Source organism: Manis pentadactyla, chromosome 13, assembly GCF_030020395.1.
Source record: "Manis pentadactyla isolate mManPen7 chromosome 13, mManPen7.hap1, whole genome shotgun sequence".
NCBI classification, from domain to species: Eukaryota; Metazoa; Chordata; class Mammalia; order Pholidota; family Manidae; genus Manis; species Manis pentadactyla.
This window is the reverse complement of record NC_080031.1, coordinates 133,649-159,917: the sequence shown is the minus strand read 5'-3', so window position 1 is coordinate 159,917 and position 26,269 is coordinate 133,649. Positions and strand designations below refer to the sequence as shown.

The window sequence follows — 26,269 nt, the reverse complement described above, 5'->3', positions numbered from 1 at the left end:
AGCAAATTACTTCCATTAAAATCATCAGCCCACCAAAAGAAAGCTACAGAGCCTGCAAAATCCCCCCCACCCAGAGCATCGTATATGTTGCCGACAAAGCCAAAGTTACGACATGCTGCACGGAAGCAGATCTGTCAGACCGAAGTGCCTGCCAGACTGTAGGGTAATGACGACACCCCCCCCAGTTCATGTCTGTTGATGATGTAACAAAGAAATAAGCACATTATCTTAAAAAAAAAACACTGAAACTAAAAACAAGCAACTTTCCCACTAGAGTTCAGTTAAAACCTAATTCCTACAAATCACTAAATAAATAACTCAAATTCAAATTACCTTTAATTTTACTTTAGTGAGTTAAAGACCAATCTTCCTTGCATGTGATGTGTAAAATATTAAATGTTTCAGCAAATAATATGTAGTTTGAGGCAACTTAACAATATTATAAATCTAACTGGAACTCAGAATTGAAGTGAGTTCAAGTGTCTCTTAACGAGGCAAAAGAGGTCCACTCAAAGCAGAAAAGAAATCAATTTATATATAAAATCAAATGTAAAAGACACAATTTTTCCCCCTTGCTGAAATTCATGATGAAACAGTACTATTTCTAGAAAACTCTTGCCTTCCAAGAGCAGCCATATTATTAGGTAAATATAAAAGTAGAGCTCACTTTGGTTTTAGTTATATTGAATACAACTGTGCTTTAAGCTTATTTTTACTTTCATTTACCTTATGTAAACTTATGAAAAGCATTTTTCCTATTTTAAACATAAATAACCTAGGAAAAAACAAGCAACAATCAATTCAAAGAATTTATATTTCAATGTTTGAATTACTAGAAGTCTGAACAAATGGAAGTGGCTGAGAATGATTATTTAAGGTCAACAAAATGTTTATAATATTTTTAGGTAATGAGGCTGAACCTTTACTTACCCCAAACTAATAACTATGCAAGATATAACTCTACTAGAGCATTCATCATTGTAATTTCTGTAATTGGTGTACAACAAATATTTTAAAAATGATAAGTAAGAAGCATTTCTGCTTTTTAGGGGAATGCTATTTTCATGAAAGCTTTTTCTTATTGACTTTCATCACAGCAGTCAAAATTCTTCTCTCAAGATCTTAAAGAACAGCAAGTATAATAGGTAACTACTGATAGTCATGTGTTTCTACAAAAATCAGGGATTTTCTTCCATTTGTTCAGAAACTTTCTAACAGAGATATTTAACCAGGTCATGAGTTGAAATCTGGTTGCTCAGTAAAGACCCCCTCGACCCCTCCCTCCAAAAAAAGAAAAATAGAATTGCTAAAGCTAAGATTTAGAAAATATACTTTAATTAAGGATAGCAAGTGATATTTCAGCTGGTTAGTAATTGACATAAGGCATGTACATCTCCTAATGCATTGTTTTATGGAGAAAGGATCTACAGAGTCTCAGTCAAGCAATAAAGTGTTCAGGACTTACTAATGAGCTGTTCATAGCTAGTGTTGAGAAGAAACTGCTATGTTTGTATATGTCTTGAATTAACATTTATTAGTAAACCACTAAGCAATATTTTTCTGCCTCTCTTCACTCCCTAGATCAGCTTCTGGATGTGTAAAGACTTCAGAGTGCTCCTAGAACAGTGTATTTTTTTTTTTAATGAAGAAACTATTCTGGAGAAAAAAAAGATCTTGTTTATGAAAAAGGAATGTTGAAGATGTACTAGCGATGCCTCCCTTCTGTCCTCCCACTACCACCGTGAGGCCATCACCAGCACCCGTGCCATCACAAGGACTCCCAGTTAGCACAGTAACAGAAGCAGGTGTAGATGTCAGAACTGCACCCATCTGGTCCCTTAGCATTAATAAAATACTCTCACATGCATCATGTAGCTTAATCCTCATTTTCAACCCTGGTTAGGTTACCTCACAATCAAGTACTGTTAGCCCGAAGTAGATGATGCTACTTCCTAAGTGCATAATAGAGCTAGGACAATTACATGGGTCTCCTGGTATCTACTTAAGTGACTTGTCCACTACAGTACTATAAACTTTGGGTATTCAAATATTTTCACTTGGCTACCTATAGTTATCTTTGAAGATAAAAGTTATCTAATCTGGGAAAAAATAATTTGTTACATATTTTCAACAATATTATTTTAGAACACAGTGGTCACCAGCTAAACTGTATAGTGTATGACTAGCAAATTCAAAGTCAGAGTATAGACAGATACATGGAATATGTGCAGGGACCAACAAAATACTGAACTCACATATGGAGAGACAAATGCACAGGAAAAAAAGAGTGAAACTATGTGACACTCCCTGAACCAGCTGCAATATGCTGAAATATAAACAGCGCTAGAAAGCTAGAACTGACAAGCTACATAACATATCAGTTATAATATATGTGTAGCATGACAGAATTTAGGGAAGAATAAAAAGTATTCATTTTGCTGACTATCAATTCAGGAACACAAACACTGACTGGGAGGCCAAGATTGGTAAAGAAGACATATATTCCAGCATTACGATACACTTGTCATAGCCTCTTATCTAAGCTGGACCTTCTCCAAAAGATCTACATTCTAAAATGTCTTCTGAATGTAACTGCAGAGCTCTCTTATATTTCTCCAAAAGAAAATATAGTATTTTCTCCAATAGTAAAAGCTGTGTATACTCATTGTGCAAAAACTTAAAACACAGAAGAAACAAAGTACAAATAAAATCTGCCTGTAATTCCATCCATTAGACACATCGCAGTATAGCAACTCATATTTTGTAAATTTTTCTCTAAGTCTATGAAAGTATGTATGCAGAATGAAAATAAATATGTATAAATATATTTGCTATGTAAATATAGCAATCATCTATCACCTATCAATATGAACCATACATTATATAAACTGCTTTAAATAGTAAAGCGTTAATTAGTAAAAACATGTATTTGAAAACCTAAATGCCATCATAGCATATATTAATATTTTGCAACTTATTTATCTTTTATCTCTTCATAACTGATCTTTTTACAGATCCCCTAATTCCAAGGGTAATTCTTTCATAGGTACATTTTATTTGGAAAAATAAATTTCATTTACTATATAATACAAATAGAATAAACCAGTTTTAAGACTGTAGACTTATTTTCATCTATAAATTCTAAATAAAGTAAAATAAAAAATGCTTCATTACACAAAAGGAGTATTTTGACTATCTAACATGCAGTTTTGACTAACTGTATCTGACAAAAATCTAGAACGTAAATGAAAAATTCTCATTGATAAAGACTTAATTTGTCATATGTCCAGAAGGCAGTCTGTAACAAAAGCTTTAATGTTTGGCCAAGCTTTGATTTCTAGTCATTTATCTTGAAGAAGTAAGTAAGAACATGTTCAAAGATTTAGTTTCAAGTAAATTCATCGTAATATTGTTTGTAGTAATGGAAAAAACTAAATGGCTACCTACAAATAATTGGTCAAACACATTATCTACACAGTTATTTAAAATAATTTTATAGGAATATATTAACTGACTTGAGAATACTTTCATAAGGTATTAGAGAGATACAAGAATACACTTGTATTTCTTAGAAAATTAAATAAACATCTATCATATGATCCAGCTATTCCATTCATAGGTATTTAGCCAAGAGAAAAGTAAGCATGTATCTATACACAGATTTATACATGAATGCTTGTAACAAGTTTATTTGTAATAGCCAGAAACTGGAAACAACCCAAATATCCACCAGCTAGGAGAATGGATAAAGAAATCTTCGGATGGCCAAACAAGCAAATACAACTCAGCATCAAAAGGAATGAACTACTGACACATGCAGTGCCAAGAATAAGTCTCAGCATGATTGTGCTGAGTAAAAGAAACCAGACAAAAATAAGAGGACATACTGTATGATTCCATTAAACAGAATTCTGGAATTCTGGAAGCTCATCTATAGTGACAGAATGCAGAGGGGATAGGCTGAGGGGATAAGGAGGAACAGGCAGGAGGGAAGGATTACAAAGAGATATGAGGAAATGTATGTCAACTGTACCTCAGTGAAGCTGTCAAATCACACTCACTCTCACACACACACAGACACACATACACACACTGTACTTATACCATCATCCAAATGTTTTGTTTGAAATATAAAACACAAATGGAGAAGTGCCTAAAACATAAACATGCAGTTTAATCGATCATTACAGACTGCTATATAGCTAATTTAAGGTCAAGAATGGAACATTTCCAGCCTCCCCCACGTTTGCCCTCCTGGTCACTACCGCTCAGTTTCCCCAGAGGAAACCCTATTCTGACTTTTACGGTTTTGCTTCTCTCTCTCTCTCTCTCTCTTTTTTTTTTTTTAGATTAATTTTACTATCTAAGTATGTATCCTCAAGCAATATAGCTTAGTTTTTACCTAGCTTTGGGTTTTTTATAAATAGAATGTGCTCTTCTGCATTTGTTTTCCTTCCCTCAGTGGAATGTTCATAAGAATCAACCACAGAGTGCAGCACATTGTTTCTGTGTGTGTACAGTATTTCAGCTGAATAGACTACAACTGATTTATCCATTCTACTGTTGGTGGACATTTTGGTGTTTCCAACTTGGCACTATTAAAAATAATATTGCCATGAACATTCTTTTAGGTGCATCCTGATTTATATGTACATGAAGCAGAGTGAAATTTCTGGATCATGGGGTATTTTGACATCACTTGGTAATACACTACAAACGGTATATGAAAGTGCTGCAGCTTCAAGTCCACTTATCTTCTTCACAGTGCTTTCTGCTACTTGAGAATTCCTTGTTTACTTTTCCTTGGTTGATGTCCACTGCTTCCCAGTATAGAATGAAACCTCCATAAGTGCAGGGAGCTTGCCTGTTTTGCCCTCTCTCTACTCCTAGCACCTAGAACAGTGACTGGAACAGTGAGTGACACAAAACATCTAATGAATTACAGAAAAAAAATGAAAATTCCAGCTCATCAGTAATTTCAGCCAGGGCTAAGCAGAAGGACAACTGGCCTTGCTTGGTGACTGTAAGAATATTTACATGTTATGTAGTAAGAAATGGATACATAGTAACTTACATATTATGGTTTCAAATATGGAAAACTACATGTATTATATCAAGAATAAAAGTGGAAGTGAACAAAGCTTAGGAACATTTGTCTTGGGGTACTAAAGGTTTCTTTCTCCTTTCTCCTCACCTTTTACATATTTTCTAAATGTCCTCAATACATGCGTTACTTTTGTGAAAAAAGGTAAACTTAAAAATATATAATAAGCAATGAAGACCATGGATGAATCTCACAGACATAAGGTTGAATAACAGAAGTAGACACAAAAGAGCATTATTCCAGTTATCAGAAATTCAAAAATAAGCAAACTATGGTGATGGACATAGGCTAAGGGTCACTCTTGTGGTGATATTGACTGGGAGGGAGCATGAGGGTCAGGATGATGGAAATGTACTATAGCCTGTACTAGAAGATGGTTACCTAAGAGGATACATATGTAGAAAATTCATCAAGCTCTAAAATTAAGGATTGTGTACTTCACCGTACATAAATTATACACCAATTAAAAAAAAGGAAAAACATGTAAGTGAAGAATGAACACAAAATGAAAATGGGTTTTATGGTTCTAAAATTTCTTGTAAACTATGCTATTGATATTATAATTAAAAACAAATAATAGAGGTCCAGAAAGCTTTTAAGTGTGTTAATCCAGAAAGCAGTGTTAGGTTTGTGAGTCAAATTCCTTAAATTACATGGAAGGAAAACATGACAGTTTCTGAATCTTTCAGTTTTCTTCTTCTTAAGATTTCTTCATATTTTGCAGCCTGTACATACATGTACATAGTGTACATTCAGAATAAAAATTTGGAAATAAACTGACAGGTGAGAATGTAACAGAGCTTTTCTCATTCCAAGCAAATTTGCATTTTCTGAAATCAATGATAATAATACTGCTCTTTTAGCAGAAATGCTGACAGCAGTCACTTAGAAAATGAGCTGTATGCCATGTGTCTAACATGTTAAAATAATGTTTCCCTTTTTCTCAGTTCTTTTAGGGAAACTAGAATTTTATATATTTGTTTGACACTGTGACAAACATTAATATATTGTCTTCCTATAATGAAGATGGGATTTTTGATTCTCAAGGTACTGCCTACTTTCATGAATCAGTAAAATCAATATTCAAAAATTAATAGTCCATTATCAGAAAGTTGTTGAAAATAAAATCTATTTATACACCAGTAATGACTGCCTGACTAGTCTACATCTTAAAACATAATATACCTTAGAATTATTGTCTAACTCCATACACAAAAGTGAACTCGAAATGGATCAAAGACCTGAATGTAAGTCATGAAACCAAAAAACTTAGAAGAAAACATAGGCAAAAACTCTTGAATGTAAACATGAGCAATTTTTTTCCTGAACGTATCTCCTTGGGCAAGGGGAAACAAAAGAAAAAATGAACAAATGGGACTACATCCAACTAAAAAGCTTCTGAAAAGCAACAGACACCATCAGCAGAACAAAAAGGCACCCTACAGTATGGGAGAATATGTTTGTGAATGACTTATCTGATAAGGGGTTAACATCCCAAATATGTAAAGAGCTCATGCGCCTCAACACCCAACAAGCAAACAACCCGATTAAAAAATGGGCAGATGATCTGAACAGACACTTCTGCAAAGAAGAAATTCAGATGGCCAACAGGCACATGAAAAGATGCTTCTTCACATCACTAATTATCAGAGAAATGCAAATTAAAACCACAATGAGATATCACCTCACACCAGTTAGGATGGTCAACATCCAAAAGACAAGGAACAACAAATGCTGGTGAGGACATGGAGAAAGGGGAAAACTCTTACACTATTGGTGGGAATGTAAATTAATTCAACCATTGTGGAAAGCAATGTAGAGGTTCTTCAAAAAACTAAAAATAGAAATATCATTTGACCCAGGAATTCCACTCCTAAGAATTTACCTGAAGAAAACAAGATCCTAGATTCAAGAAGACATATGTAACCCTATGTTTATCACAGCACTATACACAATAGCCAAGATATGGAAGCAACCTAAGTGTCCATCAGCAGATGAATGAATAAAGAAGAGGTGATACATATACACAATGGAATATTATTCAGCCATAAGAAGAAGACAAATTCTATCATTTGCAACATGGCTGGAGCTAGAGGGTATTATGCTCAGTGAAATAAGCCAGGCGGAGAAAGACAAGTACCAACTAATTTCACTTATACATGGAGTATAAGAACAAAGAAAAACTGAAGGAACAAAACAGCAGCAGACTCACAGAACCCAAGAATGGACTAACAGTTACCAAAGGGAAAGGGACTGGGGAGGGTGGGTGGGAAGGGAGGGATAAGGGCGGGGAAATAGAAAGGGGGCATTACGATTAGCATGTATAAGGGGGGCATGGGGAAGGCTGTGCAACACAGAGAAGACAAGTAGTGATTCTATAGCATCTTACTACTCTGATGGACAGTGACTGTAATGGGGTTTGTTGGGGGACTTGGTGATGGGGGGAACCTAGTAAACATAATGTTCTTCATGTAACTGTAGATTAATGATACCAAAAAATTTTAAAAAATGGTTGAGCAGAGACAGGGTCAAAAGAGATTATCCTGCCTGTTTCAAGGTGGCAGACTGAGAACTGGCTAGTTTCCCCCATCTACATCAAATCCTGGAAATGACAGAAAATTAATAAGTGGTCACACAAGAACAAAAGGAATTGAAGAGCTAGAAACTAGGAATACTCTGTTACCGAAAACAAATTAAAAATCTGAAGAGGAAAATCACAGGCTGAGAGCAACGTGGATCTTCCAAGGTAAGAGACACACACAAAACAGCAACAGAGCAGCCAGTGTCCCTTGGCCACAGGTGGAATACAGGAACAGAAAGGGCCAGTTAACAGCACTGTTAGTCGGACTACCACAGTGGGTGCAGCCAAGTCAAATGAGCCCATATTCATTCCCCACCAATACACCTGACAGTGACAGAGGGCCTATGACACCAGGAGGGAATAATGCATATTAAGACCTTAGAGACAGGGCAGAATCCTCAGTAGCTGGTGACACTTAGAAAGGGAAGCCTTTGTTCCCAGAAGATCAGCCACAAGGATATGTAGCCCAGAAATATATTCTACTCGCTCTTTTACTGTCACTGAAAACCAAGTAAAAACTCCAATGGCAGGTCTTAGCCCTCTTCCCAAGCAGTCCAGAAGCAGAAGAGATAGACAATAAGGAATTTCAGTATTAAAGATGCATATACAATGAAAGAATGAGCAAACTCTTGAGGAATGTAAAGCCCGTTCAAGACAGAAGACAAGTTAAACAAATGAACACAACCAAAGAAAGACTTAAAATATAATCAGAATAGAATTTAAAGTAAGTATGTTGACTTCTGCTTCTAGCTATAATGTAGTAACAGGAACCAGATGTACCTTTCACTTAAAACAACTAGAAAACTGGCCAAAATATATAAAACTGTATTCAGTTACTAGACAATAGGCAACATAGGACTGTGGTGCCTGAGAGGGGAAATGAATAAGGTGAGGCCTATGATCTCCTGGCTTTCTGTTGGGAGACACATTTTGGACTGCACAACAGGGACAGAGATCCCAAGCAGAGCATACCTGCCTTGCTGAGTAGAGGAGACAGAAATTAGAATTCAAGAAATCTGAGGTTTCTGGAAGGCATGGGGCAAAGTTCCAGAGAGAAGGAAGCTATGCAGAAAAAGAAAGCTCAGTTTACACAGGGATGCCAGTAAGTCTTTGCTAGATACTAAGATGTGTGGGCACTGGGTCAAATTTCCCAAAGCTGGGCAAAGAGTGACTAGGGTAGTGTGAGCTGAATGGTTCCCAGAGCTCACATAGGTCTTAGAATCATTCAGATTTCCACCAGCCAAAGTGGAGAGTTTTCATTAAACATTCAAGATATTCAGTAGAGACCTTAGCAGGACCATACCTTAGCAGTGAGGCTAAAAAGTATCTCTAGTGTAATGATTATATTTTAATACCCACCCTAGCAAAACTTGAAAAAAGCAAACAGAACTGTAAGTCATGTAACTACCTTCCAAAGCCCAAAATTCTTTAAAGGAAGACAACAAAAGCCAGAGACCTGAATGTAATGTTCACAATGACCAGTATCCAGGAAAAAAAAAAAAAGGTACAGGCATGCCTTGTCTTATTGGTCTCTGCTTTCTTAAGTTTTACAGATACTGCATTTTTTACAAATTGAAAGTTTGTCACAACCCTGCATCAAGCAGGTCTATTGGTGCCATTTTTCCACAAACATCTGCTTAATTTGCGTCTCTATCACATTTTGGTGATTCTCACATATTTCAAACTTTTGCGTTATTATTATATTTGTTATAGTGATCTATGATCAGTGATTATCACTTACTGAAAGCTCAGATGATGGTTAGCATTTTTTAGCAATAAAGTATTTTTTAATAAAGGTATACGTAGTGTTCCTTTTCTGACATAATACTCTTGCACACTTAAAAGACTAAGGTATAGTATAAATTAACTTGTATATACCCTGGTAAACCAAAACATTCATTTGATTCACTTTATTGGAAACTTTGCTTTATTCCAGTGGTCTGGAATCAAACCTGCAATATTTCTGAGGCATGCATGTATTAGACATACCAAGAAGCAGGAAAATGTAATTTATACCCAGAAGAAAAACAAAAACACAGAAAGAGATGCAGGAATAATAAACACTATGGAATTATCAGACACAGATGTTAAAGAGTTACATGTTCAAGTATTTAAAGGAAAACAATGATGAGAAAAAAGGAACATCTAGAGGTAAGTATTTTTGTCTAATAATCTTCCCTGAAACAAGGAAGTATATCACATCTAAGAAAAAAGAACAGGAAATGGGAAAAAGAACCAATTAGTGAACTTAAAAACCAAAAATCTAACTGCTGAAATACAAACCTCAATCAACTTGAGAAACCTGAAGCCTCGGCAATGGAAAATGACTTGAATCAATATAATCTATCCTGCAGAATTGCTTAAAGACTCAGGAAGTGATTGCACAACAAAACCTGAAAGTTGGTGTGACTGGAGCTAAAATAATGGTGATCAGTTGAAGTGTCTTAAGAAGCAACTCAATTCCTACATCTCATCTCATATTCTATGTTACTGGGTGAGTAGAAATCTAGAGCCTTAGTCCATTGAAGAACTAAAGCAGAGGGTTTCTAGGCTTAACAACCCTAGGTACAGTTGAGGACAGGGCTGCCACACTAAAAGTTAATTAAATCAATATATGCATTCTGTATACTGACACGCCTCTCAGTCTTCTGTACCCAGGAGACCAAAACTACGGCAATCAGGCCTTTACCTTCTGAGTAGAAGATTGGAAAAATCTTCTCCTGGGATTCTATCAATTCCTGAATAAAGATAAAGCACTGGGAATCTCCAATGAAAGAACACAGTCAGGTCACTCCTCCACAGTGAGACTCACAGCTCACAGATGTCACTTACTGGCTTAAATTCCATTTGGCCTCATACTTAGTTACTTGCTCTTAACTAGAAACTGACAACCAGGTATATCTAACAATCAACTAAAGAAACTTCCTAACATAAAACAGAGAAGAAAACATACACACCCAAGAGCAAACACTTGGAGGAAAAAAGAAACTATATGAAGAGAAAGAAAATAACAAAATTTGTTTTTCTCAGAGAGCTAAGACATTGTAAAATAACAAAACAAGGAACAGGTGCTATTTCAAAAGGAAAAATCAGGGAACAAGATTAACTCATAGATATTAAAAATACAATAAGAAAAGAAAGGTTAGAAGAGAAAGTTTATGAAGTCCCCTAGAAAACAGAGCAGAAAGACAAAGATGTGGAAAACAGAAGAATAAAAAAAGAAAATTAGAGAGGCAATCCCAGAAAGGTCAATATATGAATAAAAGACATTCGTGAAAGAGAAGGCAGAAAATTGAGACCGTCAACTAAGTAATTCAAAGCAATTTCCTAGAACCAAAGCATATTAATTTCCAGATTAAATGGCCCCATCAGTAGCCCAGCACCATGAAACAAAACGGACCTACAACAAGGCACCTCACTGTGACATTTCAGAACACTGGGGACAAAAAGAAGATCTTACAAGTTCACAGACAAAACAATAATTCACAACAAACAATCAGGAATTGGATCACTGTTAAGTTTTCCAAAGCAACTCTGAAAACTGTAAGACAATGGAACAATGTTCTCATTATTCCAAAGGGAAATTATTTCCAACTTAAAATTCTATTCTAAGACAAACTATTAAGTATTATGGTATAAACAAGATTTCAAGATATGTAAGATCTCAAAAAATTTATTCCTACACATCCTTTCTTCAAGTTTCTGCTCAAATATGTATCAGAGAGGCTTTCCCTGACCACCTTTTATAAAAAAACAAATCTTTACTTCCATCCTTGCTTCGCTATCCTCCTAACCTTCTCTGAAACACTGACATAGTACATTTTCTTTTAATCCCCCCAATGTGAAACATTGTCACTATAATATAAGCTCCAAGAGGACAAGGACTGTATGTTCTTTGATGTGATGTGAGCACCTAGAACCACTTCTGATAACCAACAGATCAATAAACAATGTACTGCCTTGATAGAAATTAAGAAAATAATTTTACAAAAGTAGACAATGGAGCAGTAGCACAATCAGACTAGCTATTCAGTTGTTAAGGGTAAAACTGAGGCATTTTCAGAAATACAAGGTTCAGGCAGCTCTTATTCAGAGACCTCTTTCTGAAAGCAGAAAGAAGATTCTACAAAAGGGGAAGAGATCACTCCCTATGTGGACTATGGTTTCCCACTCTATTCCAAGTAGGAAATCCATCCTTCTATCACCTTAATTAGCAGATAATACCTCTAGCTCTCCTCTTTCACAGAGAAGTAGCTTTCACTGAATTAATTTAATCTTACTGAAATTCCTTATTACAATGATTCAGTTAATAGAAATTCATCCTGAAAGGAACAGAAAACACAGACTGCCAAAAGGCTAACATTAATAGAATTCATCTTGGGATGGTTATGGCCAAGATCAGAATAGCTGATGCTTCTCTCTCCCTTCACTGCAGCCTAGCTGCAGCTGCAGCTGCCAGACACGGGAGAAGCTCATTGCTTACAGCACAGAATGTCAGCTTTGAACCACACAACTGAAGGCAGGCTGCCAGTAACCAGCAGGAGATAGCTGAAATTAAAATAGAAGTTAACAGGAAAACTGGACTGCTTCTCAGAAACTTGGCTATTCAATTAAGTAAGGCCTGTTATGCTTATATTTTCAAACATTTGAAGCTTAAAAACAAACAATTTATTTAGTCATCTCTGACAAATCCATTTCATTCATCAAATGTTCAGAAACTAAGGTTGCCTCTTGAGACCTACAGACATCATCTTCAGACACAGAAAACTGACTGAACTTTTAGTGTTGTGGTTAAGTCACTCATTTCTTTTAAATCCCCAGCACTAGTCACAGTACCAAGCACGCAGAACTTAATAAATTCACACAACCCCCTCATTTTAGAAGACAGTGAGGTTCAGAAATGTTATATTGTTTATCTCAGGCTATTTATATTTGAAGTTAGATCTAGGACTAGTACACAGACCTTACTCTGGACTTTTAATGTCTGACCCAATTTAAACAAAGGTGAGGGGGAGAGCAACAACTATTTGAATCATGACTCCTGCTGGTTCTTTCATGCAGTTACTGGGCTCCCTAAAAGTTAACTAGAAAGATTTACAAAGAATCCCGTTAGATCAGACCTCTTCAATTGTAACTACATTATACACACACCTAATAAAAGTTCAAAAGGAAATATCCTAAATTTTATATCTAAGGATAGTCTAATTTTTTTTTTTTTTATTGAAGGGTAGTTGACACACAGTATTACATTACATTAGTTTCAGGTGTACAACACAGTGATTCAACATTTATATACATGATAATTCTAGGTACCAGCTATCACCATACCAAGTTGTTACAATATTTTGACTATATTCCTTATGCTATACATTACAAGGGATAGTCTAATTTTATCTGCATAAATTTAACATTTACATACCCCTTCTGAAGTATACACAGTTTACTACCTTTCTACGTTGACATTCAACACTCTCAGGCATGTGAGAGCAGCATTCTCCTATACATCTTCACAGCAGATTCTGTTCAGGTAACAAAGGTCACAGAACATGTGACAGGGATGTGGCAGGCAAGGCAGACTGAGGCTGCATCATTATACCAGTTCTACACTAACTTTTAATTTTATATTGAAGGCAATGGGAGCCACAGATACATTTTTAAGTAGAAACTGACAAGGATCATATCTGTATTTCACGAAGATAATTTTGATAGTAATGGAAGGTGGACTAGAAGAGGGACATCCCTGGAGGCAGGGACATCCCTGGAGGCAGAGACATAAGGCTGCTGAAGTACAGATGAAAAATGACGATGGTCCAAACTAAAGATGGAAGAAAGTGGACAGGTGAGGACAGATTTAAGAGTGCTGCAACTAGGACCCTGGGTAACTACTTTAAAACCCAAAGAAATAAAACTTAAATCGGAGTCACACTGGTGTTATAAAGTGAGCAAAGTCTTCAAAGTTTATTTAAACTCATAATAAAAGGAAAATTAATAGATTTTCTAACATTACCTCCTTGCTATTAAGATGTTAACCAAGGCCACAGAAATTGTCCTGTAGGTTCTCTGAGTAACCAAGTATCTAAAGGTATTTTGGCCGAAACAAAGCCTCTTTTCAATAACCACCGCCTGCATCCTAGTATTTTACCACTGAAACGGAAAGACAGGAAATGAATCAATAAACCTCGGGCATATGCTTGGCCTGGAGAGACAGAGCATATCAAGAAGCAGAAATCTGAAAACAGAAGCACTGGGTAATTTAATTACCAGGCCAGAATCTGCTGACTGCTGGTTTAATCGTTTGAGCAGTGCCTGACCTGTCTGATGAGGTGGCCACCCTACGATTTTTATACCATTTACTGCATGTGACCACATGGATAAATGTGATAAATAGTTCTAAAGAATGTAGGAATCTTGAATAACTTTCATTAATCACACCTATGATTTCAAAGGAAAATGATAAAGAGTCAAAACCTTATATTTATAAATGACCCAAGGCTCTTTTTAGCAAATTCATTTGACATTTTCACCGTATATTCTCTGCTGCCAGATTTAGAAAATAATATCCTTCAGAGATGAGCACCAATTTCTATAGAAGAATTAAACAAAAACTTCTGAGGTCAAATTTATACCCTCTCATTTATCATTCTACTCTGAAAAAGTTACTTTGGGGAGATGCAGGAGTGGGAAGAAAGAATGTAACTGTAGGGTGGTAACTACCAGTAAGTGATCAAAAACTGCGCAGTAGACTAGAGGAAGCCAATTTTTCCCTTGATTCAGTTAGTATTTCCTCATTCATGTTTACCTCATAAAGACTAAACCAACAGAACACTTCTTTCAAACACTGAACAAAGAAGGACCTCAGACTACTTAACCTGGCAGTGTTCTACCTGCTTCACTGAGTAAATAAGGTGTAAAAGGCCAAAGGAGACTATCACACCATTCATTCAACAGGTGTTTATAAAATGCTGTGTATTGTGCTAAGTTTTCAGCAGAAGTTTACAATCTAGTAGAGATTAGAAGATACAGAGATTTTAAATAACAATGAAAGGCAGTATGCAGATAGATTGTAAAATGAGCTGTGCAGGCAAGAGAACTGTAATATTTTCATATGAGGAAATCAGTGTGGGTAGAATTAATTGAGAAGGACTTCATGCAAGAGATGGAACTTCAGCTACACCTTTAAAAAAGGCAAGATCTGAATATGTAGAGAGCAAGGGGCTTTCTAGGGCTCCAGCGCAACACGAGCAGATTTGGAATCAGAAATTTAGATGTTCATCTTCAGCAGGGAAATCAGCCTAGTCGTGGGCATCAGATTAGATTTGGTAAGGAGTCCAATGCCCAGTTTCCAAAATACTGGAGACAGGGCTCAAATGCCTCTTACTTCCATCAAGTAGGGAAAATTAAGGGAATATAGGACTATAGTGACATAAGAAGTTCTTTCAAGAATAGTTGTATCCACCATAGCAGACACAGTATTAAATTAATGATATCTATCAAGATTCAATTCAATTTAGTGGCATGTTTAAGAGGATGAGGGGAGGACAGAGAATTCCTCAGACAGAAGAAACACTCATTTGCAAAGTCACTGAAAGAGAAGAAGGCTTGTTAATTTTAAAGAACCTTAAGAAGGCACATAACCAGTTATTACAGTGAAGTTGTTAAAAGCTCAGGCTCTGAAGTCAGACTAAGGCTTCAAATCTTAAAGCCTTATTTACTTATTTACTCTGTGCCTTCAGCAAACTGTTTAACCTCTCTGTTCCTTGGTTTCCTCTATTATAAAGTAGAAATATTAATAATCCCTATCATACAAGGTTTCTAATAATGAAATGGCATAACATATATACAGGACTTAGCACCATGCCTACCACATAGTAGGTGTTCAAGAAGTGATAATCTTTATTGTTACTGTTTTTAGGCCGGGTTGTGTGAAGTTGTTAGCTGATTAAGAATCCTGGACTTTATTCCAGTGGAAGCCCCTGAAAATTTTGTCACAGTTTTAACAGGATTTTTGTTTTAAAAAGATAGCTTACTTAGTACTTCTTTTAAGAAATCACAAAGGGAAGATGTATTCTAGAATTAACTACCAAGAAAAGTTTAGCTTTTTTTGATGAGTAGGCACCTTTCTCTCTCTTAGATGAAATTCTGTAAATGACTATTCCTTCTTCTCACTTTGACAACTACAAAGCTTTGGGCCACATCTGAAGCTCTCAGGCCCTTGCTGCCTGCACAATCGTGCTCCCTTCCCCTACCTCCCATGATTGCTTCCTACTCTTACAGGTATTTTCTGATTCAGTTATTTATTCTTTATAAAATTGTTTTTCACTGAAGTGTTATTAATATTCGACCTTATGATGTTTTCAATGTACATCACAGTGGTTCAACAGTCCCAGTGATCAACTTATATCATGATTGAGAATTATTGTGCCCCTTTATCTCCAACCACCCGATAACCACTAGTCACTTCTCACGTCTATGAAGTTCTTTATTCTTATTTATTTATTAGAATTATTTTTCTATTATTCCTCTTTAAAGCTTCCTCAACCATTTATGGAATGAGAGTACAAACAAAAACAAAGGGCATTCACACCACAGCCTCATAATGCATGAATCACACACTGCAGATGCGTTCACAGCATGTCACCGAAATCACTCTTTTGGGGTAAACCTAGTCAGATGCAGCAAGAAAACCAGATGGCCCAGGAAACCTCTCTCTATGCACAGGGGCAGCAGCTGAGGATAGTGCAAAGGACTGAGGCCTCCTGAGTAGCAGGACAGTTAGGGTAATTCAGCCTAGGAGCAGAAGGGGGCCTGAAAGTGACATGCTGCCGCTAAATTACACACAGGCTCAAGTTTAGAGTTGTTAGTTTTTTTATACAAATGTTTTCCTGAAAGTACTTCATCCTCTTCACAGCCTTCAGTTGCTCCACTGTTCTGTGTTCTCAGCTCACGGGACCCCTTGGATGCTTCCCTTATCTCCCTTCTGAACTTGGATTTCCTGGTCAAGCCATTTTAACTCTGAGGTCTCTGGGCACAGCAACTCCTACACACCTTTTACCTTTACCATTCCAATCATCAGCCTGGGTCATTCATATTGTCTACTTTTTCTCCTCCTGGGTTGGGAAGCACTGCTGACTGTGAGTGTACCATGAACTCCCTCACTGCTAATTATTAATGCTTTTATTCATCCCTTGACTATCATATAGCACCACCAGCTGCTCTAAACCTTTCCCAAACTATAGCGTCTAATGTATTGGTCTTCCCCGATATTCAACCACTACATTACAGATTGACTTAAATCTACTCTACTTTAACCAACCCATCTTCCTTCTATTTCAGCCCAAATCACTCTGTCACCACATCCTCAGCACGAGCTCTAATTTGCACCGTGACTGCTTCTATGCATGCCTTTCTCAGGGAAGGAGGAATTCCTCTCTTCTAGGTTAACCATTCCCTCTGTGCTCTTGATGTCATCATCTCTTGTTTACCCTGGGACCTAGTTTCATCACTCCCTCTTTTCCTGCTTATACTCTTTTCTTTTCTAACACTAAGACCACCACCACTAACGAAACTGTGACACAAATACTGCGTTCAACGAACCCTGATTATCCCTCTGTTCTTTCCTTTTGTCCTTCCTTCTACCTTGACTACCTCAAAATAGTTTTGTAATACCTTTCACCCTCTCCTCACCATCCATGTGTCCATAACCTCTTGAAATCTGGCTTTATATCCCCATTGATTGAAAAGTACTCTCTTTAAAGTCATTGGTGATATCTGAATCACCCTTACTCTGAGCTCTCTCCCCTCAGGCTAATTAGGATAGAAACTGTGCTTACTTTCCAAGACTCTCTTTTACTTCACCAACTCGTCTCCTCACCTGTCTGCTAACGAAAGCATAATCAGAACTCCTCAGCCTTCTTTTAAGATCTCATTATTAATTATAGTTTCACTCAAAACTTCTATGCAAATAATTCTCCAATCTATACTGCTAATAATAAACTCCCCTTTTTCTAGAGAAAAGGATTTATCAAGTATAATTTACATAAAATAAAATGCAAATTCTTAGGTGGTTACTTATGAGATCTGATAATTATATACTGAGTATAACTACTGCTTAAACCAGATATAAAACATTCACCAAGGTAGTTCTCTATCCAGTCAATTGTCCTTTCTCTCCAGAAAGAATGAAAAGAGCCAATCCAATCACTTTTCAACTCCTATTATTATTAGTGTTGCCTGTTCTAGGCATGTAAGTAGAACTCCATGCAAACAGAACAATACATTATATGCTCTTGTGTGTCTAGCTTCTTTTGCTTAGCATATGTCTGCTAGATTTGTTCATGTTGTTGCACATATAAGTACTTATTCCTCTTTGTTGCTGTGTCCTTCCTTGTCCACTGTATTACTATACCACAATTTGTTTTGGATACAATATCTTATTGATGGGCATTTGGGTTCCTCCTGCTAGAGAAAAAAGGTTGCTATGCCAATTGTACAAGTCATTTAATGGACATTTTGTTTTCATTTTTCTTAGGTAAACTTAGGAATGGAATGCTGGGTAGATGTTTAACTTTGTAAGAAACTGTAAAACAGTTCTCCTAAGGGGCTGTACCATGTTACGCTCCCACCTGTAATGTATTAGAGTATACTAGTTGTTTCATATCCTCCCTAACATCTAGTATTATCAATCTTTTAAATTTTAACCATTCTAGTTGATATGTAATCACACTGTGGTTTTTAATTTCTATGATGACTAATAATGTTGAGTCATTTTTCATATACTTACTGGCCATTTTTATTGGCCATTTATAGATATTTTTTTGTGAAGTGTCTGGTTCTAGTCTCTTGCTCATTGTTAAATTGGGTTGTCTTTTTGCTGTTGAATTTAAGTTCTCCTTTAAATGTCATTTGCTTCTGAAACTGCAACTGCCAACAGCTCATATCAAACTAAATGTCCTGATGTTATCTCCAACAGCACATTTAAAACCTGATTTATAATTTTTTAGTGGGGAACAAGACCTCTCTAGTGCTGCCAACCACACCACAAATATTCTTCAATCATATTTACTTGAAATCCTAACTAAATGTTTTCCTCTTGACGGTCAATATGAATTCTTGAGAGGTAGTAGAGTATAATTATTAACATACAGGCTCTGGGACTGCGTGTTTCAAGTTCTGCCACTTATTTGTTGTGAGACTTTACACAAATCACTGAATTTTTTGGTGACCATCTCACAAAGTTTTTGTGAGGTTTAAACAAGTAAATCACGTAAAGTATTTAAATAGTATCCAGCAAAATGGGAGTGCTCAATAAATGTTACTTGTTATTTTTAGAACTGGAAACACCTTTAGCTTTAAACCTTTTCTCATGATTCTCACAACTAGTATCTTATTCTAGGCCTTTAGCCTGTTAGCTCTACACAATTAAAATAGTCTCTTAAATGGCATCTTTCCTCCTCCTCTAATTGAGACTGCACATCCTGATGGATTTATCATCCTAAAAAAGGTCTTTATACACATCATCACCTTTTGGTTCACACATGTCCAATCTAACAAATAATCCTAACTCTTTATCCAGACATTCAAGGTCTCTGACAACTTGCCTTTACAAACCTCTCTAACATGTGCCTCTTAGATACAGGAGTAGGGAAGGAATTCAAAGGGCATTCCAAAGATTATGCCTAAAATAGAAAAAGCCAGAAGCAGCAATATAAGCATATTACCTAGGGATATGGAGGTAAATCTAATCAGCTAAAAGAAGTGAAAAGTGGTTGCCTCTGAGGAAGGGAAATGGGGGTGGAGAGGAAGATGGGAAACTGATACTTTTTTGAAACAGACCTTGCTTAATTATTTGACTTCTCATACTAGTACATATTTAACTTTTGTAGAAATAGGAACTTGGGAGATAGGAAGATACACATCAAGAGAGACAAACAGACAGGAGGAAAGAAAGAACAACTGATTCTTAACTGAAGTGGAGAGCATGATGTGTAGTTTCCTTGTCCACACTGATGGATAATCCATAGATCATGTAAGGAACAAATTCCTTTACAGGGATCAGACATTGGTCTCATTCCTATTCCTACTCACTACATAGGTTGTCTCCATCTGTCAAGAAGTGCTGGTGACTGTACTTTCAAAACATACTGTCAGTCTGAGCACTAGCACTGTGGGTCCCGCTGCTACCCTAGTCTGAGCCATTACCATGCTCACTTGGACTGTGGCAGCCTCCTAGCTGGTCTCCCTCTTTCCACTCTTACTCACTACCATCTATGCTCAACATAGCAGCCAGAGTGGTGCTTTTAAAATGTTCGATTAGATGCAATCACTTCTTTGTTCAAAACTCTCTAGTGGTTCCCTAATTTTATTCAATGTAAGAGCCAAATTCCTTATAATGCCCTACAAAACCCTCGTATCTGCCCCACTATTTTCCCAATTACTGTTCTAACCTCATTTCCTATAGTTCTTCCTCCTTGTTCACTCCTGTTCTTCCCTTTTGCCCTCTTCTCTCCAGCCATCCTGGCCTCCCTGCTCTCCCTTGAGCACACCCAGCACTGCTGGCTCAGGAACTTTGCATGCACTATTCTCTCTTCCTGGATCACCCTCTTCCCCCATATCCATATGATGGTGTTTTCCAATCTTTGCTGAAATGTCAGAGAAGCATTCCTGACCGCTCTATTTGATACTGCAATCAACTCTTGCACTACCCATGCCCCCTTCCTTGCTTTATTATTGCCATAGCAGTTATCACCATCTAATATACTATATAATTCACTTGTTTTGTTTATTGTCTCTTTTGCCACACTGGAATGTAAGGTTCATGGAAACATGGATTTTTGTCTGTTTTCCTTGTTGTGGTATTCTCATCACACAGAACAATGTGTGACACATATTTGGTTTTCAATAAAGATTTCTTTATTGAAATCTGAATGAATGAGTAAATATAAGAAAGAAAGAGAACGGAAAAGAACAAAAGGAAAGAAGAAAGGGAAGGAAGAAACTTGGCCAAAGCAATGCAATAATTAATATGGTGGAACCAGATCCACCTGGCCTCAAAGCCCATATCATTCTATGGCACCAGTAAAGAAGCTTCTAGAGAAACAAAAAGCTCAATAAGCAGTAGCATAAAAAAGACAAAAAAAAGTAAGAGGCAAGTCAACTATCTTTCCTGAAATACAATTAGAAAAGGATTCAAGTAGAACTATTAATAGAGAATTAAACTGTAAATAATACATTTTTCAAAACTACATAAGTATGTATAATTCTTACTTTTAAAAATAACTGAAATTAAAGATAATTTTGAATTGATTGGAGACCTGCTTTCAACAAAGATGGAGTAACAGGGGCCAGGATTTACCCTCCTGCCTGAAACAAACCCCTCCCCAAACAAACAAAAAGCTGACAAAAATTTATGAGACACTGAATATCAGGCAAAGAAGGAGAGTGATCCCTGAGAAACAGGAAAGAAATTATGTAAAACCTAGGAATGCCCTCAACTAATGCTTGGAGAGAGTGTCTAGGCTATAACGTAGGGAAGGGAAACCCAGGTAGAGCCCAGTAAATTTCTTGAGTTGAGGAGACAGAGTTGTGAATCTGGGTAGACCAAGTCCTCTGTAGGGCACAAAACAGAGAAGAGAGAGCTATGTACAGAGAGAATTCCAAAGATGCAGAGAGGTCCCCTTGAATATTTAGGAGAGTACTGATTGGCACATATGTGTGAGAAAACTACCCAGGCCAGACAAAGAACCATCTGAGAGTATTAAAGAGAACAGTGCCTGTTCCTAGTGGCCAGGCTAAAAAAAAGAAACCCCAGAAGTCATGGGGCATAGGGAGGACTACTAAAACAGGGAAATAATTAAACCTAGATGCAGCACTGCTCCAATTGTAAAAGGAAGACCCAATGTATCAAACTATTCTCAAGTAATAGAACTGTCAACATGAGTTACAGGAATACAAAACGGAGTGGCAACCAACAAGGTAAAACAGACAATGTCTGGCACCCAAGGGCTGGTGGGCTTGTAAAGAATCAGGAGTATACAACCAAAAGCAGAAGAGAACCATCAACCATTCAAAACTGAACCAGCACTGAAAGAGGTGCCAGACTTAGGAAACTAAAAGTTACTAAAATTGTATTCCAGATGTTCAAAAAGCTAACAGAACACATGGAGGGTATAATAAATACAGAGAAAAAAAGGCCCTAGTTAAGCTCATAGAGCAGAAAATCACAATGTCTGAGATGAAAAATATACTGGATGAGATTAATGGCAGATCAGACACTGCAAAAAAAAATATTAGTGAACTTGAAGCCACAGAAATAGCATCTACAGAAAATGTAAAAGAGAGAGAAAAGGTTTTTTTTTTTCCAATGGAAAAGAGCAGCAATAAGCTGTGGAAAAACCTCAAACAGCATAATACATGTGTAATTGGAGTCTCTGAAGAAGAGAGGGCATAGGTCAGAAATATTAAGTAAATAATGGGTCAGAATTTTCTGAATTTGACGGAAATTATGCATTCACAGGTCCTAGGAGCTCAATGGCCACCAAACATAAGACTCACGAAGAAAGCCACACAAAGGCACATCATAATGTACTTTGCTGAAACCAACAGTAAATAGAAACCCTGAAAAGCAGCCAGAGAAAAAAGGCAAATCACATAGAGGAATAAAGAAAAAGAAGAATGACAGATTTCTTGTCAGAAACAATGTAAATGAGAAGACAGTGGAGCAACATCATGAAAGTACTGAAATAAGTCAACCTAGAATTACATACCCAACACAAATATCTTTTAAAACAGATAAAATAAAGATTATTTTAGACATAGAAACACTGAAAGATTTCATCACCAACAGACCTGCTCTATAAGAAATGTTAAAGAAAATCCTTCAGGCAGAAGAAAAATTACACCAGATGAAAATACCTATCTACCCAAAGGAATGAATGCATATACATATAGGAATGCAGCAATGTTAACTCCACTAGTAAATATGTAAGAATAAAAAACTATATTGAAATCTCTTTAAAACATAATTGATCTTTAAACAAAATAATGATACTGTATTTTATGTTTTATAAAATAGGTGTAAATAAAGTATATGACAAGAACATAAAGGCCAAGAAGGGCAAAACAAAAGTATGTTATTATAAGGTTCTTATACTCTACATGAAGTGGTGAATATTACTTGAAAGGACACTGTATGTTAAAGACTTGTACATGAATGTTCATAGCAATTAATTTGTAATAGCCAAAAACTGAAAGTAACCCAAACTTCTATCAATCCATGAATGGTTAAGCAAATTGGAGTATATTCATACAATAGGATACTACTTACAATAAAACTGCAGTTGACTTCTGAACAACATGGGGGTCAAGGGTGCCAATTTCCTGCATAACTTAAAATTCACGTAGAACTGTTGACTCCTCCAAAATTTAACTACTAATAGCCTACTGACTGGAAGCCTTACTAATAACATAAGTAGTCAGTTAAAGCATAGTTTGTATGTTATATGTATTATATACTGTATTCCTGCAATAAAGTTAGCTAGAGAAAAGAAAATGTTTTTCAAATTGCTGCAAATTTCCAGAAATTTTCCAATATATTTTACCAGAAAAAATCTACATATAAGTGCACCCAAGCAGTTCAAAACTGTGTTGTTCAAGGGTCAACTGTGATTACAATAAAAGGAAATGACATGTGGTATACACAAGAAAATGGATGAATCTTAAAATAATTATACTGAGAGAAAGAAGCCAAACCCAAAAAAAGAGTACATACTCTAATGACTACATTTATATAAAACTCTAGGAGACACAAATTAATCTACAGTGACAGAAAACAGATCAGTGGTTGTCTGGTGATGAGGTGGAGCAATACAGATTACAAAGGGGCACAAAGAAAGTTTTGAGAGTGATGGATATCTTAATTGCGATGATTTATTTCACAAATGTGTATGTGTCTGAAAACCTGTAAGTTGTACACATTATATAGATGCAATTTATTTTATGTTAATTATTCCTCAAAAAAGCTGTTTAAAAAGCAATTTTGGACTTAAATTTAGGTTAAAAGCCAAAAATATTTAAGACTAGTGACAATGTTATGGCTCCATAAAGTAAAAATAAAATAGATGAATGCTAGAAATAAAATGTTTGTAATTTTTTAAGGGTTAGCATGGATTAGAGGATATAGAGGACAATCAATCAAATACTTTCTTATTAAAGATAAGGGACTGAGTCTCAGAGAGATTTAGTGATGTTCCTTAGGTCTCACAGGTACAGGTAATAGCTTACTGAACTGTAAGAACCACAATGGCAGAGGCTGTGTTATTTAGGTTACTCCTGTATCCCCTAATACAATGCCTGAGAAACAGTAGGAGCTCAGTAAATGTTTGCTGACTGATCTTTCTCCTGGAAAGAAAGGTAAAACTAAAGATACAAGGAAAGAAAATCTCTCTTGAATATTACTGAAATTTTCTCCCTATCATTCATTCTCCAATCTCTTTAACACAGATGACAGAATTAAGCAGTAGCTTTAATATCATAAATACAAGAGAATAAATTGTATTCCAAAATTTATTAAGCTTAATGGATATTTTCTTATATTATAATGCTTAAGAATGTCTAATCCTCATTACTGATTCTTAAACAAGCAGAAGTATTAACAAAAATACTCCATGGAGATTAGTCACACCTTCAAATTAAATAAAAAAAGAGAAGTGCTTACCAAAAATTTCTCCATTTTTTGCATATTCTGTGACAAGGTACAACATATTTTTGGTCTCCATTACCTATTGATAAATAATTCCATATTAGTCTGACAGAAAAGTATTTCAATCCTCATCTATTGCAATTCAACATTCTTTGGAGTTTCCTAAATTAAAACTTTTAATCAAAGTATCAAACTTATGAATAATTCAGAAGCTATCAATGTGTACAAGACTGACAATAACCTTATGTTAATGCTTTTGTGAAAAATTTAGATCTTTACTTTTCCAAGTGTGGTCCATGGACCAGCAGCAGCACTGCCCAGACTTCTGTTAGAACTGCAGAACCTCAGGCCCCACTCTAGACCTACTGACACAGAATTCACACTTCAACAAAATCCCCAGGTGACCATTATAGACATTCAAGCTTGAGAAATGCTAATATAAATGAAGGATTTTTGAAGATCAACTTTTTACCACCTCCTTACTGACTTTCTAGCCCTGTGTGATACGGTAAACTCTATTTAAGAAAAGAATAATAAAAAAGAGCTCAGTTTATATGGCCGGTATCCTAGCTAACCTGGCACAATATGATATTCCTCCTACAATACTTTAATGTTCCTACAAAGTACTGTTATTTTAAAACATTGTTTAAAAGCTTCCTCAGAATTCCCTGTAATACCCTTTCATTAGGTTTTCTAGGTTTTTCTAGGTTCAGAAAAGCAGCATGCCAAACCTGATTTTTTAAATTATATTGAACCAAAAGGAAATGAATTTATAGAATCAAAATGAGTGCAAATTTAGTTGCTGCCTACTGAAAGGCTGAAGGGTAGTTTTTTCTCTAATACGTAGGTTTAGGAATATTCCCTATCATGCCAGAAAACTAAGAGCTACCTACAGTTTGGGTCTAAATAAGTCAAATCGTAAAACAATTTAACTGATTATTCTGTTCAAATAAAGATAAATTACCATGAGTATCATGGTAGTTTTAACCTCATATGGGCTTATGATTAATCAGACTTCAAAGGATGTGATTAATTTCTTAAAAACATCCTCTTTAGTAATTAAAAGAGAAAAAAAAAGCTTAAAAGGAGAAAGACTCTGGTTTAAATTTGACCTAAGTGGTTCTCTGTAGTTTACAACTTTATGAATTGTTTTGAGTGGCACACCACAGACTCATTCTTGACTAAGGATAATGCTAATGATCTCCATTGGCCTCCACACCTTTTTAATTGCAAATTTCTATCAATAAAAAGTTTTTTAGCCAAACATACATACCTGTATGTACATGTGTGTATATATATACACACACATGCCTATATATGTGTGTATTTATAAATATGTACAGACACAAATTATATACTTGTGCCACTATGTAAGTATATTATATACATTACAAAGTGTGCACAAGAAGATAACCACAAAAAAATAAGCATAAATAGAAGTTCTAATATTTCCTTCCTGTGCCCCCGTGGACACCTGTGCTAACCCATTTACGTGTACACACTGAGGGGAAAAAAAGACTGTGACTTGTAAACCAATGTCTGTGGTATAAATGCTCCTACTTTTTCTGATGTGGAGCTACTGACATGGTATTGATCGACTTGCAAAACTTTTGAAAATTTAACAGTCAGCTCTCACAAGCCCATATGGGCTTAGCACAGCACAGTCTGGGTGCAAACATCACACTTTGTAGACTGAAGTCATGGGCTAGCATAATGTGACATTTCACTTAAAGATAGTTTTCTAACAGAAAAATTCTACATACTAATGAATAGAAATATTCCAAAAATTGTGTATTATTATTATCATTCTGACATGAGTTCTCTTTAAAATTTTGATAAATTCTTCCTTTTACAAAACATGGCTTTCACTTGAGTTGGGTGCAGTTTA

The 26,269-nt window shown here is 36.0% G+C and overlaps 1 protein-coding gene across 4 annotated transcripts in view; it reads right to left on the bottom strand.

The window, feature by feature from the left end:
• SIK2 (salt inducible kinase 2) overlaps window positions 1-26,269 on the bottom strand; it is a 120,447-nt gene that overhangs the window by 82,531 nt on the left and 11,647 nt on the right. For all 4 annotated transcript variants that reach the window (XM_036919705.2, XM_036919706.2, XM_057490660.1 and 1 more), the window contains one exon: window positions 24,397-24,460. In XM_036919705.2, the coding sequence (XP_036775600.2) occupies window positions 24,397-24,460 (64 nt within the window). The remainder of the gene's footprint in view (window positions 1-24,396; window positions 24,461-26,269) is intronic.